Below are 14611 nucleotides of genomic sequence, written 5' to 3'. Positions count from 1 at the left end.
CCTAAGCAAGGACAGCATCATTCTATTTGTGCTTGCCAAAATTTGCCCATCAAACTGCCCTAACTAACTATGGAGGTTAATGTATGTGAACTGACGTAATTAATGTGGAATTTATCCAAAGTTTAGGTCCTTTGTGGATAAAATAAGCTCTATCAACGCGATGCACTAGCTAACATACACTCAATAGTTATCAACCAGAATATGTGACCAAGATGAACGGTGGCCACCGCCATTCTCTAGACCTGTGAATGGATTGGATGCTCCAGAGTAGCAAAATAGTAGCAATGTGATTTACCAAACAAATTCTATCTTTGCTGTGCATAGATGATGTACTTCAACTGTAAAAGCTCACTAAGCCAGTCCCATTCCTTCTCTGAGATACGTGGCCTAACGGGTAATCGCAGGCTTTGATTAGAAAGAGAATTGTTTGTTGTGCGACACTTGCTAAGAGGTTGTCACCTGCATGTGTGAGGAGCGCTTACATGGTGCAAGTCTTCGCTTTTCAAAAAGTACACTTAGGGCAAGATGGCTTCATTGTGCCTTTCAACAATGACCTTGTTTCTCGCATACAAGTTCCTGATTCAAATAAACAGTTGTCAAAGCAGCCAAGGTCCTTATGATTTTCTGTCAGGTCTACCTGCCGTCCCAAACCCTTTGTTCATTCAAGGCCATAAACCCAAAGGATTTCTCTGAAAACCAAATGCATTAAGGGGAAAGAACAAACGCTCATCCAGACTTTAAAGAGAACATTGAGTTGGACCAACTAGGTGCGTGGTTGTGCACCTCTTGTATTCCTACTCTTTAAGTAGCACAACATGTCTGTAGAAGGAATGCTTATGAAGTTTTACTTCTGGTGGTCTCCTTGCACTCATGGCAAATGGGTAGTGACTAGGCCTGGGCGGAGATTCCATGAAGTGGTCAAGGAACTCCGCCACGCTATGTGGAGTTCCGCAAGCGGCAAAGTACGGTAGGTCATGCAGTTCGCGCTGATTTTTAGAGCCGAGTGTCTTGCGCTGGAAAATCAGTGCAAATGGCACCATGTGTAGAGCAAGAGGGCACTTCTTTCTGCCACTAGAGTAGATTTTCCACTCGAGCCGCAGCTTCCTCAATGCAAATGGATGCTTCTCAACGCGAGTGATCACGACCATCCACGTTTAGAAATCTTGCTCGAGCAAGGATTAAACTCTGCTCCCTGAAACTCTGCGTGCTCCACGGAGTACTGAAAACTCTGCGAGCGGAGTTCACTGCCAAAGCCTAGTAGTGACCATTTGGAGCCAGGGTTTCCTCGAATCCATCTGTCATGGTCTCTTCTGCTCTTCTTTTTGAAAATTTTCCTTGCCACATAACCTGGAAATTTGGAGAGCCTGGTGAACTCTGCCATTTCCACTGCCACTTAAGGTGGTCAGCTGTCAGGCTCCTAACTGGTAATTTCATGACCTGGGAAAAGACTGTTCAAGCCAGTATTGCAGTCCAAGAGTTCAAATGTTGCTGTTACAAATAACCTGTCTTTAATCAATGGCCATGTACAGACAGGTCGTTTTTGCATCTAGGGTTTACATGTGGCAAATGCAGATACATCCTTTCATCTGATTTGGTAAACAATACACGTCTTCCATACAATTACTGGTAGTGGCCATCAGAAAGGAGTCTGCCAGTAAATATTGCATAAGTGAATTAGCCTCCATTACTAAAGCCAAAAAGATCAAGAAATCTACTGTTTGACGTCTTCATCCTTTCTGTAACTGGCCCCTAAATTTTTTAAAGTTTAAGGCTATGTGAGTTATTTTGAAGCTCAAGAGCCTTGGAGAAATACCTATAAGTTCATCTTGTTGTCCTAGGCTGCTCTTAATAGATATTTAATTCAGTTTCTCCATGTGTTTGCTTCAATAGGATCAGAATATTGTGTCAGTCAAGTTCATGCAACTGCTTTCAAACATGGCCTTATGTGTATGCTGGGTTTTTGGCTTGAAGACTGTATTTAACCCGGCACCCCTCTTCCGACATGTGCATTGTTTCCAGCTCTTCCATCCTATGCGCCTTGATGCCCGTGGGCAAAGTTCTGCGCAATGCAAATTTATTTTCATTCATGCATTCATATACATATTTAGGGTGTTGAGTCTTTCCCAGTGTTTAATATGTTGTGGTCAGTATGAATGGTGGTCAGAGGCACTCCTATCTGAGGACTGGAATCTATTTTTCAGCATCTGACTTTGACCCCGAACAAGTTGTCGAAAGATAGAAAAGGGAGAAATAAGGATGAGGGAGACTGCAAAACAATGAAAAGGTCAGGAAGCAGACATGACAAAAGAACCTGTAAGAGTGAGATATGCAGAAAGGTGGTGGAAATAAGTGGAACGAAGACTGGTCATCTTGTGGTTTGGTAACCCGAACATTTGAAAGCAGTCGTGGTGGGCTCCTAAGTTCGCCTCTGCGCTGAAATTAAGCACTAGTCTTTCCACTTGAGATATATTCAATTCCCAGCACTGCACTAAAAGGTACTCTGCCGGCAGTAACTCGGATGCTCTTAGTCTTCGGTGCATGGGAGGGACCCGTTTGTCCCCATTGGCTTAACACTATATAGCCAGCACTGCAAATTCTCTTTCTACTGGTCATTTAAAAGAGCTGTCCACATACAGTGTAAATTGAGAGCCAAGTTTACAAAATGTACTATCCAAATGACTAACGTTTTGTGCGTACGGCTACATTTCACAGTCCAACTCGTGACTCGTATTGCTGGAGGTCATGCTGGCAGAGATGCTTGTGGCTTGTTTGTTCTGTTAATGCCGTAAATCCCAGCAGTGCACCTGCTTCATGGGAAAAAAAACTCCTGATTCATTGTAGAATGACCAAGCATTCAGTACCTCCTGATATTGAGTGTGAGGCCTTAGTGTTGGAAACTAATTTAGAGTCTTGGTTAAATCATTATTTTACATCGTAAAATGTAACTTAAACTGCCATCAACGCTGGGTTTGGACCCTTGTGAGTCACGAAGTGTTGTAAATGTAAAATGCTTACGGAGCAACTCAAAAATGGCTTTTGTTCCCACAAAAGGGGAACCGAGTTATATGTGTGGTTCTGATGCCATCAGCACATATCCCCGAACTCGATTGCTTAATCTGGTTCCTTAATTACCACTTACTGTCTCAATACTGCCCAAAATGTTCTCGTGAGAGACTTGGTCACATGAGTAGTTTGTTCTCTGCAGTGCTACTGGGAGTGTCTCTTAGCACAGCAAATCATGGAGAATAAAGACAAGTTGGAAGTGAGTTGTTTTTCTACTCAATTGGATCACCCTACCTCCTGCATGGGCTTTCTCAAGTTTAATTGTGGATTTCCTCAACATGATCTTGATAATCCAGGTAGGATGCAATTGAAATTAGCCTTATTGGGATTGGTCTGTCACAGTTTGCTTCCAGCATTTCTCCTTCCAGTAGTAACTTGTCAGGGCTTGAGTCTTTACGTTTGAATTTGGTAGTTCGCCTTTCTGCAGATCAACATCTCAGTGGTGTCACTTTTTGTTCATGACTGATGCAAGTAAAGAGGTTCCTATGTGGAGATGAAAGGGTTCAGTCCCTTTTTCAGGAGGTTGCGGCCACAGTGATCTTTGGCTGATGGCTATCAAGGGCCTCCATGAACCGAATATAATCTTGAGAGCTCTCATGAGTGCTAACTGGTTAGTTACTTCTCAAGTAGATTCAGACTATTCCAGAGTTGTGAATCTAACACCATAATGTTGTTTTGCTGTGCTTCTTCCCACTGAAATTGGATTGGACGTCTAGTTTAGCATTGTGTGATTTAGTGTTGTATTGGGGAATGTACTACAAGACCAGATTTCTTGGATATTCAGACCTTCTCTGTCGGTCCGCCCTTTCTGGGCTGCAGTGATGTCCACGTTGGGGGAGACCATAGATATGTCCACCCCTTTATCGAGTCTACTGCACGACCTGGCGGTCCTCCCCCAGTTAACACACCATGCTCGCCGCCTACTTTCCACTGCCCTCACAATTGCTAAAATCTGTATCGTATGTCGTTTGCCTTTTCCGCAGGTCCCAACTCACGAGGAATGGCTCATCGCCATGTTCAAGACGACTTCTTATGAGAGGGTGATCTATAACCTGATGGTTAGGGCTGACAACTTCCTCCTTAGTTGGTCCTCTTTCTAAGGGAAAGCTGACCCCCTTAGCCATCCTCTCTGCCATCGTCTGCCTCTTTATTTCTCTTTCTCTTTCTCTTTCTCTCTTTCGCTCTTCTCTTTTTCTCTTTCTCCTTCTTTCTCTTTCTCCCCTCCCCCTCTCCAAATGTTTCTTTGATTCCCGTTACACTGTCTCTGCCCCTTCCCTCCTTTCTTTTTTTGTCGGATTCACGTGATCATATTTGACAGCTGTATCATTCTCTTGTTATTGTTGCAGATTGTATTTGGATTTGTTCCTCTTGATTTCTATGATTCCAATAAAATGATTTCAGCCCTGACCTTCTCTGTCAAAGGGTCTTTAATTGGTGCATAGCGTTTTGAATTGTATTTCTTGTTGTGCATAGGTTACTGAGATAAAGTATTCTGATGCTTCCGAAACGTGTACTCTGGTAACGTGCACCATTAAATGCAGAGCATCCAGTTTTGCTCATGCTTCTGGACGTCATTGTATCGTTTAGTGCAATAGCTAAACATAATTGATGATTTATGTTGTGCTTCGTGTTGCTCTTCTGCCAAGCACTGTTAAGGAATGTAATGTTAATGTATTGACCCCGGAAGGATTGACGGCTGAATTGATCTTGCCAAGATTCCAATAATATCCTCGTGTTTTAATTTTGCTGCAGTAATTCAGCAAATGACTCATGGTTCTGATAAATTGGTGTTGAGGCTCATTGCAAGAAAGTGCGCTTAAAATACTTGAACAACATAAACCCATAGACAGAAGCCTGCAGAGTTCGTGTCATTGGAATATGTTCGCCCAAAAGGGAGATAAGATTCTTAGAGCGAAATGTGCAACTAGGAACGGACTAAGATCTGTCAAATCTTCTCATCAGAATGTTACATTTGTCCTACCTTCCCTGGGAAGGAACACCTTCTAGGTTCATGGTGAGGGAGCAAAGCATAGCATTACATCGTTGACTAGTTTTTCAAATAATCAAATGTGAACCAGCGTCCGGGTCTAACATTAAAGGCCATTCACCTGAGCGAACAGCATTACTTTGTAGCTGGCTGAAAACCTACATCGAATCAACTATCTGCGTTTGTGGACTCTCACTTTTTTGTGTCACAAGTCTGATGAAAGCATAGAGTAGATGGGGCTGACAAAGCAATCGTATTCTGTTTGGAAAAGACATATCGGTAAACCAATAGACCGCGCCGCGCCTATTAGTACTGTTGGCTGTGGAGTGTATTTTTAGCTATTGTGTACAGTAAAAGTGTGATGAAACAGCCACAGCATCATTCGTAGTCGAGTGCATGCGTTCAATACAAATGCACGCACTTACAAAATTATGTGGGTGCCTTTATTTTATTTTTATTGATCAAAAAATTAAGAAAAGCACTGTTTTAAAACACAGAAACACCTTATGTTAACAAGCCAATGGGTTTCGCCTATGCAAGAGCTATTGGCTTCACTAATATGTCTAAGCTGTGTTGTCACAGCGTGGCTGCTGTTCAGCATGGCAAAAAGTTAGTGGGGTAAAGGAAAGTGAGCGGTGTTCTGTAGATTTGAGTAGAGTGGAGTGTTATGGAGTGGTGTAGAGTGGCCTGAAATAGTGTAGAGTTGCATAGAGCGTCATGAGTGGCATAAAGTTGAGTGGTGTAGACTTTCATGGAGAGAGTAGAGTGGAAGGGTGTTGAGTGGAGTAGAATTTAGTGACGTAGAGTGTTGTGAAGTGATGTAGAGCAGAGTGGAGTGGCATAAAGGGTGTTGCGGAGCAGTGTGTTGTAGAACGGAGAGCGGAGTAGATTGTCATAGAGGAGAGAAATGTAGGAGAGTGGAATGGCATAGAGTGGAGCAGTGGAGTAGTGTGTTGTAGAACAGAGTGGAGTAAAGTGGGATGAGGTGGTGTAGAGGGAGATGCGTAGAGTGAAGTAGTGTCGTAGAGGGAAGTAGTGTTGTGGAGTGGCGTAGAATTTTATGGAGTAGAGTCATCGAGTGGAGTGTTGTAGAGTGGACTCAAGTGAAGTAGCATAAAGTACAGTGGAGTGCAGAGGTCTAGAGTGGCGTAGAGTGCAGCGGCATCAGGAGAGTGGCGCAGAATGTACTGGTGTGGAGTGGCGTAGAGTTGAGTGGTGCAGAGTAGTGTGGTGGTGTTCAATGGCAGAGAGTGCAGTCTTGCAGAGTAGAGTGCAGGGGCATACTGAATTGGTATGGCGCAAGGGTGCAGGGTGCAGTGGTGTTGTAGAGTATAGTGGCTTACAGTGCAGTGGTGTAAAGTGTATCGTTTTTGGGTGGACCGGAGTGACGCAGGGTAGATTGCAGTGGCGTAGAATGGCATAGAGGTCAGTGGCTTAAAGTAGATTGTTTCAGAGGAGAGTGCAGTGGAGTAGAGTGCATGGTGTCGAGTAAAGTAATGTGGGGTAGAGTAGAGAGGCATCATATGGAGTGGTGCAGAGTAGAGTGCAGGGACGCACTGTGGAGTGACATAATGTGGAATGCTGCAGAGTAAACTGCAGTGACACATTGTGGAGTGGCTTAGTGTGGAATGATTCAGAGTAGAGTGCAGTGACGTACTGTGGAATGAAGTGTTTTTTTTAAAAAAAGTCTCTAAACCACAAGGAATACACATTTATTTTAAAATTCTTAAAATAATTACTAAATCCACATCTCGTTTCCATATGTACTTATGATGCTCCATCATAGTTAAAACCAATTTCATATAGCAATAAAATACATTCCAACATCCTAAGGGTAGATCGACTTATTAAAACCTGTTTTAAAATATAAAAAAAATAAAACCATTCTCCATTCTTCATTACTTGATCTAATCCTCCATTTCCTATTCCATGAACAACTTTTTAACAGCCTGGATAAACTTCGCCACCGCAATGGCAATATTAAGGTAAAACATATCTGTGAGGAGCTCAATTGCTTGTAGATTGGAACTAATGCTATATTTTGTACATATCGGTCGTAAAATGTTTTCGCTGGGCTACTAATTTTTGACAGTCTATTAATATATGCAAGCAATTACATTTCGTACCAATCCTGCATGTGCATCTACCATCTGGACCCAACAATTCCTTTTTTATTTTGTCATTTGACCGAGCTGGGTTAATCCCAATTCTCACCCTTAAAAGTTCCATCCTAAGCCCCCGATTTGGCAGGGTGTCTAAATAGGGATACCAATTTTCTTTCCTCCAGCTATTTATCAGGGGTTGTACAGACTTTTTTTTTTAACAGATACTCTATATCGGTTGATTTGGACAGTTCCTTCCCTAGGAGTTTAAGCTCACTCTTTAACGTTGCAATATACAGGGACAGCAAATCCATTTCCACTTTTAAATTATTGCAGATGGAGTACAGGTTCTTTCTTGTTTCATTCGCCCACATAAGTTCACTCTTCTGGATCTCCTCCATACACCATCGTGACACTTTCATCCCTTTTCCTATTCCCAGCCGTTTCCAAAACCTTAACAAACCTACTTGTACCCGGGCATCCCACGAAGTCACATCTAGCTCTAATCTGATTGACTGTAACATTGATGAGCTAGGTAATGACAATAGTGCTTTTAAACATTTCCCCTATTCTCTGATCCAGGTACTTTTCCCTCCTAAGCATAATATTTCTGCACCATATTGCATTTGTGGGGGTATCATTGCAATAAATGCCTTCAACAGTGGTCTGTGGGACATATCACCATAGCTACTGTTGAAGTTTTTCAGCCCGCAAACTGAGGCTAGGGCTTTAACTTTCTGAGCCTCCAGGTGCGTAGTCCATTTTAGAGACTTGTCAAACCATATCCCAAGATATTTATAGTGGTTAACAATTTCTAATTTCGTTTGCCCCAAAGTCCAATTAAATTTTTGATTTCTCTTACCGAAGCACAGGAATTTTGTTTTATCCATATTCACTGTAAAGCGTTTAGAAGCACAATATATATTGAACGCATTTAACTTTCTTTGCAGACCCAGCTCCGTTTGGTCTAAAATTACTAAGTCGTCCGCATACAGCAAACAGGATATATGCTTCCCACTAACTTTTGGGCTTGCACTTCTATCGGTCATCAAGGAAGATGGTAGGTCTGCGAGAAATATCGAAAATAAAAGTGGGGCTAGAACGCAACCCTGTCTAAGGCCATTGTTTATAGCTATTTCCGGGGTCAAACCCCCTCTTAAATCTTTAATGACCTGTGCCCAGTTCTGTTCATGCATCACATTATTGCTAGGACATCCTTTGGAATATTATACATTCTGAATGTTTCCCAAAGGCACTCCCTATCCACAAGGTCAAATGCTGCACGGAAATCAACAAAGCAGCAGTATAAACTGCCATGCTGTTCCATAGATTTACGTGCTAATGACCATTGGACAAAGCAATGATCTATAGTTGAGTACCCCTCTTTGAAGCCTCCTTGTTCGACCGGTACGATCGAATGTGCATCCACCCAGTCTTTTAATCTGCTCAAAATTATTTTCGAAAATACTTTCACTCCAATGTCTAGCAGATTAATTAATGTATATAATTCTTAGGATCATTCCTATCACCTTTCTTGTGCAGAGGCCTAATAACAGCCCCCCTCCAGGATTTTGGGATAATCCCTGACTCCAAAACAGCTAAGAACATCTTGGAAAGAAATTGTGCCCACCAGTCTAGCTGAGTTTTAATGATCACAGCCGGCAAATTATCTGGCCCAGCCGCTTGTGTTAGATTTAGCTTCCTAATTATTTCCTTCACTTTTTCTAAAGAGAAGGATGGAATTAATTTACCTCCGTTCCTTTAAGGACCCTACCCTTGCTTTTTACTGGCACTTTACTAGCCATATATAATTGACCTAAATGCTCCTCCCATGCATCCTCATCAACTACACGGCTCATGGTTACTGGAGTCCGACCTGAGGCATCCTGTATCAACTTCCAGAACCCTTTCACATTTTTTGTTTCTATTGTTTCCAGTAATTTCTCCCCGCATTTTTCTTTAAAAATTCTCTTTTTAGTCCTTACCAACATTTTATATTCTTTCCTTAATTTATTTAGTTTAGTTAGAGACTCTCCTGATCATACCTTAACCGTAGTGGAATGGTGCACTGTGGAGTGACCGTGTTTAATGATGCAGAGTAGAGTGACGCAGTGTAATGTGACAGTGTGGAGTGCTGCAGAGAAGAGTGCAGTGGCGCGGAGTGGGACAAAGTGGAGTATGCATTGTGTGGTAGCACAAATCATTACAAACCACACATCTTCAATTGAAGTGATTATTACATTTGCACAGACATACAGTTTTACTAATAACGGTATGCAGTGCACAAACGATAATGTGTGGAAATGTCATCAACATGGGTATTTTGATCTTATTAAAATATTTGTTTCCACCACACTTCAGAATTACCCCAAAATGTGCTTCATTTGTGCTTTCCATGTCCTGAACTATCTACACAAGTCATTTACAGACATTTACATTTTGTTTTGTGCCCGAAAAAAAATAACATCATATATCATTCCCGAGTAGCCAGCATGATTGTCACATAAATCCTCTCACTTTGAATTTCAGAGAATGAAAAGTAAAAGCCAAGCTCTCTGGAAGACAAAACCTAGCATTTGACCTCTTTCTTTGAATGCACATATTAGAACAATATTTAAAAGCCCGTTTGCAGAATTCAGTACTGGTTGAAAAATCCTGTAAATAGGGTTTTGGGAAATGAAGGAACGCTAAAGTTGGACAGCCTAAAACAAATAAAGCCAGCATATGGAAAGCAGGTAGATTAGATGTGAGTTACAAACCACAAGCCTGATGGTAGGCAACAGGCAGAGTCCATTCCCAGAGAATATTTCTAAATGTCCACAAGATGTCTTTGGCAAACTGGACAACTGTGCTGTCTGGTTGGCTTTGACTTCAAAAGAGTTGTGGGAGCGGGTTGGGGAAGTGGTGAGTTAAAGAGTTTTAATATTAAAGATGGAGGAAAGTGCACAGGGGGTGATAGCTATAACACATACACTCTCATATAGTGGTTAGGCAAAAAAAGAAAGTTGTTTTATAAAGAAGCCAGGCCGTCTAAGAGATGGTATAGAGGAGGTGCTCCATGGGAGAGAAACACAACATTGATAAGATGGTACGTGAATAAAATGTAGAGAGATGAGAATAGCAGTGAAGCCAACAAATGGTAAACAGTTGGCGGGCTGTAAACCCCTGTATTTGCTTGGTAAACCCACAGTATATCTTCGCAACAAGGCTACTTGTGCTGTCTGGTGGATTTGACTAAAACACAGTTGACCTGCCGGTTTTTCTGCCTGCCACGTCTGGAGTTTCTAGGTTTCGCCTTAGATTTGCACTGTCCATTGCAAGACATAGTGTTCGCTTATAGTGGAATTGAAGCCTGTCCATTGCTTACCATTGTTTGACTTTTGTCACTTTTATTTACTTGCTTCTTATTTATTAGCTTGTGTGGGCTATCCTTTCTCTGCTTGCGTCTGTCCCGACATGCTCGTTTTAAAATATTTTTTTTAATTTGTTCTTATTTTTTGTTGTTGTTGCTTTTAAGCACTCTGGGTGAGCCTTTGTTTTTCCACGGTCACCATTGTGTGCTTCTCTCTCCCCTCCACCTCACTCCAAGTTCTCATCTCTCATCAGTGGGCTTCTCCCCTAATTCCCTCACATTGCCTTCTCGTTGTGTGCTTTCTCTCCACCAGCTTAATATTTCGTTTGGGTCCTCTCACCATGCCCTTTTGCTTCTTCTCCTGCACCCACTTCCCTGCTTTACTTCCACTTCCCTGCTTTACTTCCACTTCCCTGCTTTACTTCCACTTCCCTCGCTCATGCTGCAAGTGTTCTGCCTGTTGTTCCCTGTTTTGCTTCTGCCACCCTGAAAACCCCCCCTGTGTGGCTTCCCTCCCCATTGTTGCTCCCAACTGCTACGGTTGCTTTCCCCCACTTGACAAAAAAAAAATGCTTCATGCAATTTTTTTCCCTTTTTTGTTATGATCCAATTTGGATCGTTAGCAAAAAAAATGGCAGCTGCGTCATTTTGTAGGCACGCATGGTTGTGTGCACCTAGAAAATGATCCTGCACACCATGTCAAAATGGCTTTTAATTTAAAACAAAAACCTTTAGCCTAGCAGCACCGCATCCAGGAATGCTGTGCTGCATCGCTAAAACCATAAGTTGCAAAGGCGAGGCCTATTGGATTTGTAAATGCTTGTTATGAAGAGGAGCTGATTGGATCTCCATGTGGCGCTGGCTTTTGGGCTTCCCGCTCTGGTGGGCTGTCTCCCTTCTTGAACATCCCACCTCTTTTATGAGTTTTTGAGAAACAAGCTGGTGCCCACATGCACACAGCCCTGAATTTGAAAGATATATTAGATCATCAACTTCTAGGAGGTGTGCTTGCTTCCAGTACCCCACCATAATGACAATGCATTTGAAGTCGGCATTGAAATGGGCTGAGAATGTATTTTGCTTGTGTCAGTGTGCCTTACACATCTTTTCTCCTTCCTCATCTTTTCTCCTTCCTCGGCCCACAGTTTTTTTTTCTACACACACACACACACAGAGTACAACATATCTTATTTTCTGAAAAGCCATACTACTGTTTTGTGGTACTTTCCAAAGCAGGTCATTCGCTCTAGGTATTTAATTCAAGTTCAGAGAATCTTTCATCACTCCCAAAATTGTGTCCAAAATCTTGTAGACTTCTCAATTTGTATTTGATGGGATCTGGGATGTCAAGCATGCTGAAGTGTCAGACTTCTGCTAGTTTGTTGTAGGCCCAGGCCCAAACTCTCCAGTTTTGTGAATAAGGATTGTTTTCAGAAGTATCTGCTCCTTAGCCATACCAATATCGAAGCCATTCCGAATTATGTGACTATCCAGTCGCTCCTTGGGGACACACGGTCTTTAAGAAGGGGGATCTCAAGTGTTGGTTTTCTATGAGAGTTTGCTATGAGGATCACATGGAAGGTGGGAATGAGTTGTAGGTTTTGTGTTTTTTTTTAAAGACCTGATCGCATTACTAGAGCAGATGTGGCTTTTGTGAAACAATTTTTTATTTTAGGCAAGAAACTAAAAAGGGATGAGACGGAATTGCTAAAACATAGCGTCCGTAAGTACGTGATGCTCAAATCCACCCCAGATATGGGGCCATACCTCTCGTGGCCTTTGTCGGCTCACGAACGGTTTTTACTGATCAGGTTCTGATTGGACTATTTCCATCTATTACTTGCAGTACCGAGGGGATGTCATAAAGGACAAGTGTTAGCACCCTGTGACTGCGACAGAATGTCTCCACAGGATTTTGCTGCACTTTGTTTTTTTGTAGCTTTTATGAAGCCTCTCAGAGGCGCTTTTTAAAATCACTTTATAAAAGTTTTTAATTTTATACAGGTCTGCCCGCTCGCTATTTTTGCTATTATTAAAGCCAGAATGTATCCCATTTGTGGTTGGTTTTCTGAAATCTTCTCTAAGGTACAGAAACTGTCTGGATCCCTAAAAGTTGTCTGTTGTATTTTATGAAGTAATTCCTTTTTAAATTTCGACGTTGTTGTATTCATACCTTTTTTATATTTTTATATAGATTGGGATATTTGTATAGTGTGTCCAGATATGTATACTTGTGCCTTGTACTTTTTTAAGATAAAATATAACTTTTTATGGTTTTCTATCATGTAAACCGAATAAAGTATTTTGAAATGAATTGTAGGTTAATGTATGTTATTTTATTTTTACGATTTTCAAGCTGGCACATACCCCTTGAGGATAAATTAGGTGGTTTCACAGCTTAGTTGATGCAAGCATGTTGTAGTTTTCTTTACCTTTCTAAATATATCAAACATTGTGATGTCCCAACACGTAGATGGTGTTTTTGCAAGCAGTTGGGTGGCGGTGTCTTGGAACAAATCATTTATGCACTGAAATGTGAGGCCGATTGTTAATAGAGACTTCAGTTTCTTGTTGGAAAGTCAGGTATTACTTCATTTTTGTCCCAGTGTCTCATGTTTCATCGTCCTTATCTGTTTTTTTTCTTCTCGTTTGTTAATTCCAGAGGCTCTGCACCATCCCTATGGCTGCGAATTGGAACCACAGGCCCTCACTGAGGCTATCAGGTGGAGCTCGAAGGAAAACCTGCTGGGGGCAACCGAGAGCGATCCCAACCTATTTGTTGCCCTTTATGACTTTGTGGCCAGCGGAGACAACACACTCAGCATCACCAAAGGTAAAGCTCTGTATGGCACTTACTCCATGTGTATTAGAAAAACTTTGACTGTGGAAACCTGGATCTGTTTCAAGAGTCTTAGAGAAGCATAACTACCCATATTTGGCACAAGCTTCTATGTGGCCTTTTTTTGCTATGCTGCATAAACCCCACAGATCTTGGCAGTCTCTCCGAAGATATCCACTGTGCTGTTACCACAGTTATTTGTGTTCTGATACACTTGGCCCCGGTATGTCCATTTGGCTGTCATTTATGAGGTATCACTACTGTTGGAAAGATAAAAAAAAGTTCCAGCATCTCTTCCAAGTCGCAATCTTGGATTTTAACCTTTTATCCAGCATATCCCTGCATGTTATTGTTGGTTGTCTACATTGTAAGCTTTCCCAGGCCTCATTCTCACTAGTCTTCATCCTCGTTTCTCCTTAATGTGATTTACAGTACACACCCACCTGTTACTGTAGCCCTCTTCCAGGTCCCCTGGGCTGGGCCCCTCTGAAGCTTAGGCTACTGTGAGTTAAAATTCAGCTATTTTTAACATATAACTTTTTAGGCACTGTTCTCTGCTTTAGGAAATTGAGTCACAGAAGAAAATTGGTAGTATTCACTCAGACTTGGGGTTCACTGATCGCCATGGAAAGGTCCTATGATTGTGAATGTGTTCGGACTGCTGAAGCTGCTTTAATAAGCATTGTCCAAAGCCATAGTCATGTAAAAAAAATATTGTTGTGCAGTATGAGTGTACAGGATAGAAAGGGTGAAGCAGTGTGTTCATTGTGCACTCAGTACCATATTTTTACTACAGCTTTTTTTTTTTTTTTTTTGCGATGCTCACAGGGGAGAAGCTCCGAGTGTTGGGCTACAACCAGAATGGGGAGTGGAGCGAAGTACGTTCCAAGAATGGGCAGGGTTGGGTGCCCAGCAACTATATCACACCAGTTAACAGCTTGGAAAAGCACTCATGGTACCATGGACCAGTGTCACGCAGTGCAGCTGAATACTTATTAAGCAGCCTTATCAATGGCAGCTTTCTGGTGCGGGAAAGTGAGAGCAGCCCTGGCCAACTATCCATCTCACTCCGCTATGAAGGAAGGGTTTACCACTACCGCATCAACACTGCCTCAGATGGCAAGGTGAGTGTCTGCTTGTAACGTTATAATTATTGTTGTAAATTATATGTATATAGCGCTTACCACCTCATATGAGGTGTTGAAGCGCTTTGCAGCACGTAGCTCGTTCCACTGGAACCCAAAGTTTGAGGTCTATAGATAATGGGT

The 14611-nt window shown here is 42.0% G+C and overlaps 1 protein-coding gene across 4 annotated transcripts in view; it reads left to right on the top strand.

Moving 5' to 3' along the window:
• Positions 1–14611, top strand: part of ABL2 (ABL proto-oncogene 2, non-receptor tyrosine kinase) — a 403452-nt gene that overhangs the window by 228442 nt on the left and 160399 nt on the right. For 3 of the 4 annotated variants that reach the window (XM_086955801.1, XM_086955815.1, XM_086955807.1), the window contains exons 2-3: positions 13167–13337; positions 14172–14467. In XM_086955801.1, coding sequence (XP_086811927.1) covers positions 13167–13337; positions 14172–14467 — 467 coding nt within the window. Of the gene's footprint in view, positions 1–3265; positions 3360–13166; positions 13338–14171; positions 14468–14611 lie in introns of those variants that run through there. The other variant, XM_086955822.1, reaches the window with a different exon arrangement.

Source organism: Lissotriton vulgaris, chromosome 1_1 (assembly GCF_964263255.1).
Source record: "Lissotriton vulgaris chromosome 1_1, aLisVul1.2, whole genome shotgun sequence".
Taxonomy (NCBI): Eukaryota; Metazoa; Chordata; class Amphibia; order Caudata; family Salamandridae; genus Lissotriton; species Lissotriton vulgaris.
The sequence above is the reverse complement of the archived record's forward strand: the minus strand, read 5'-3'. Positions and strand labels throughout refer to the sequence as shown.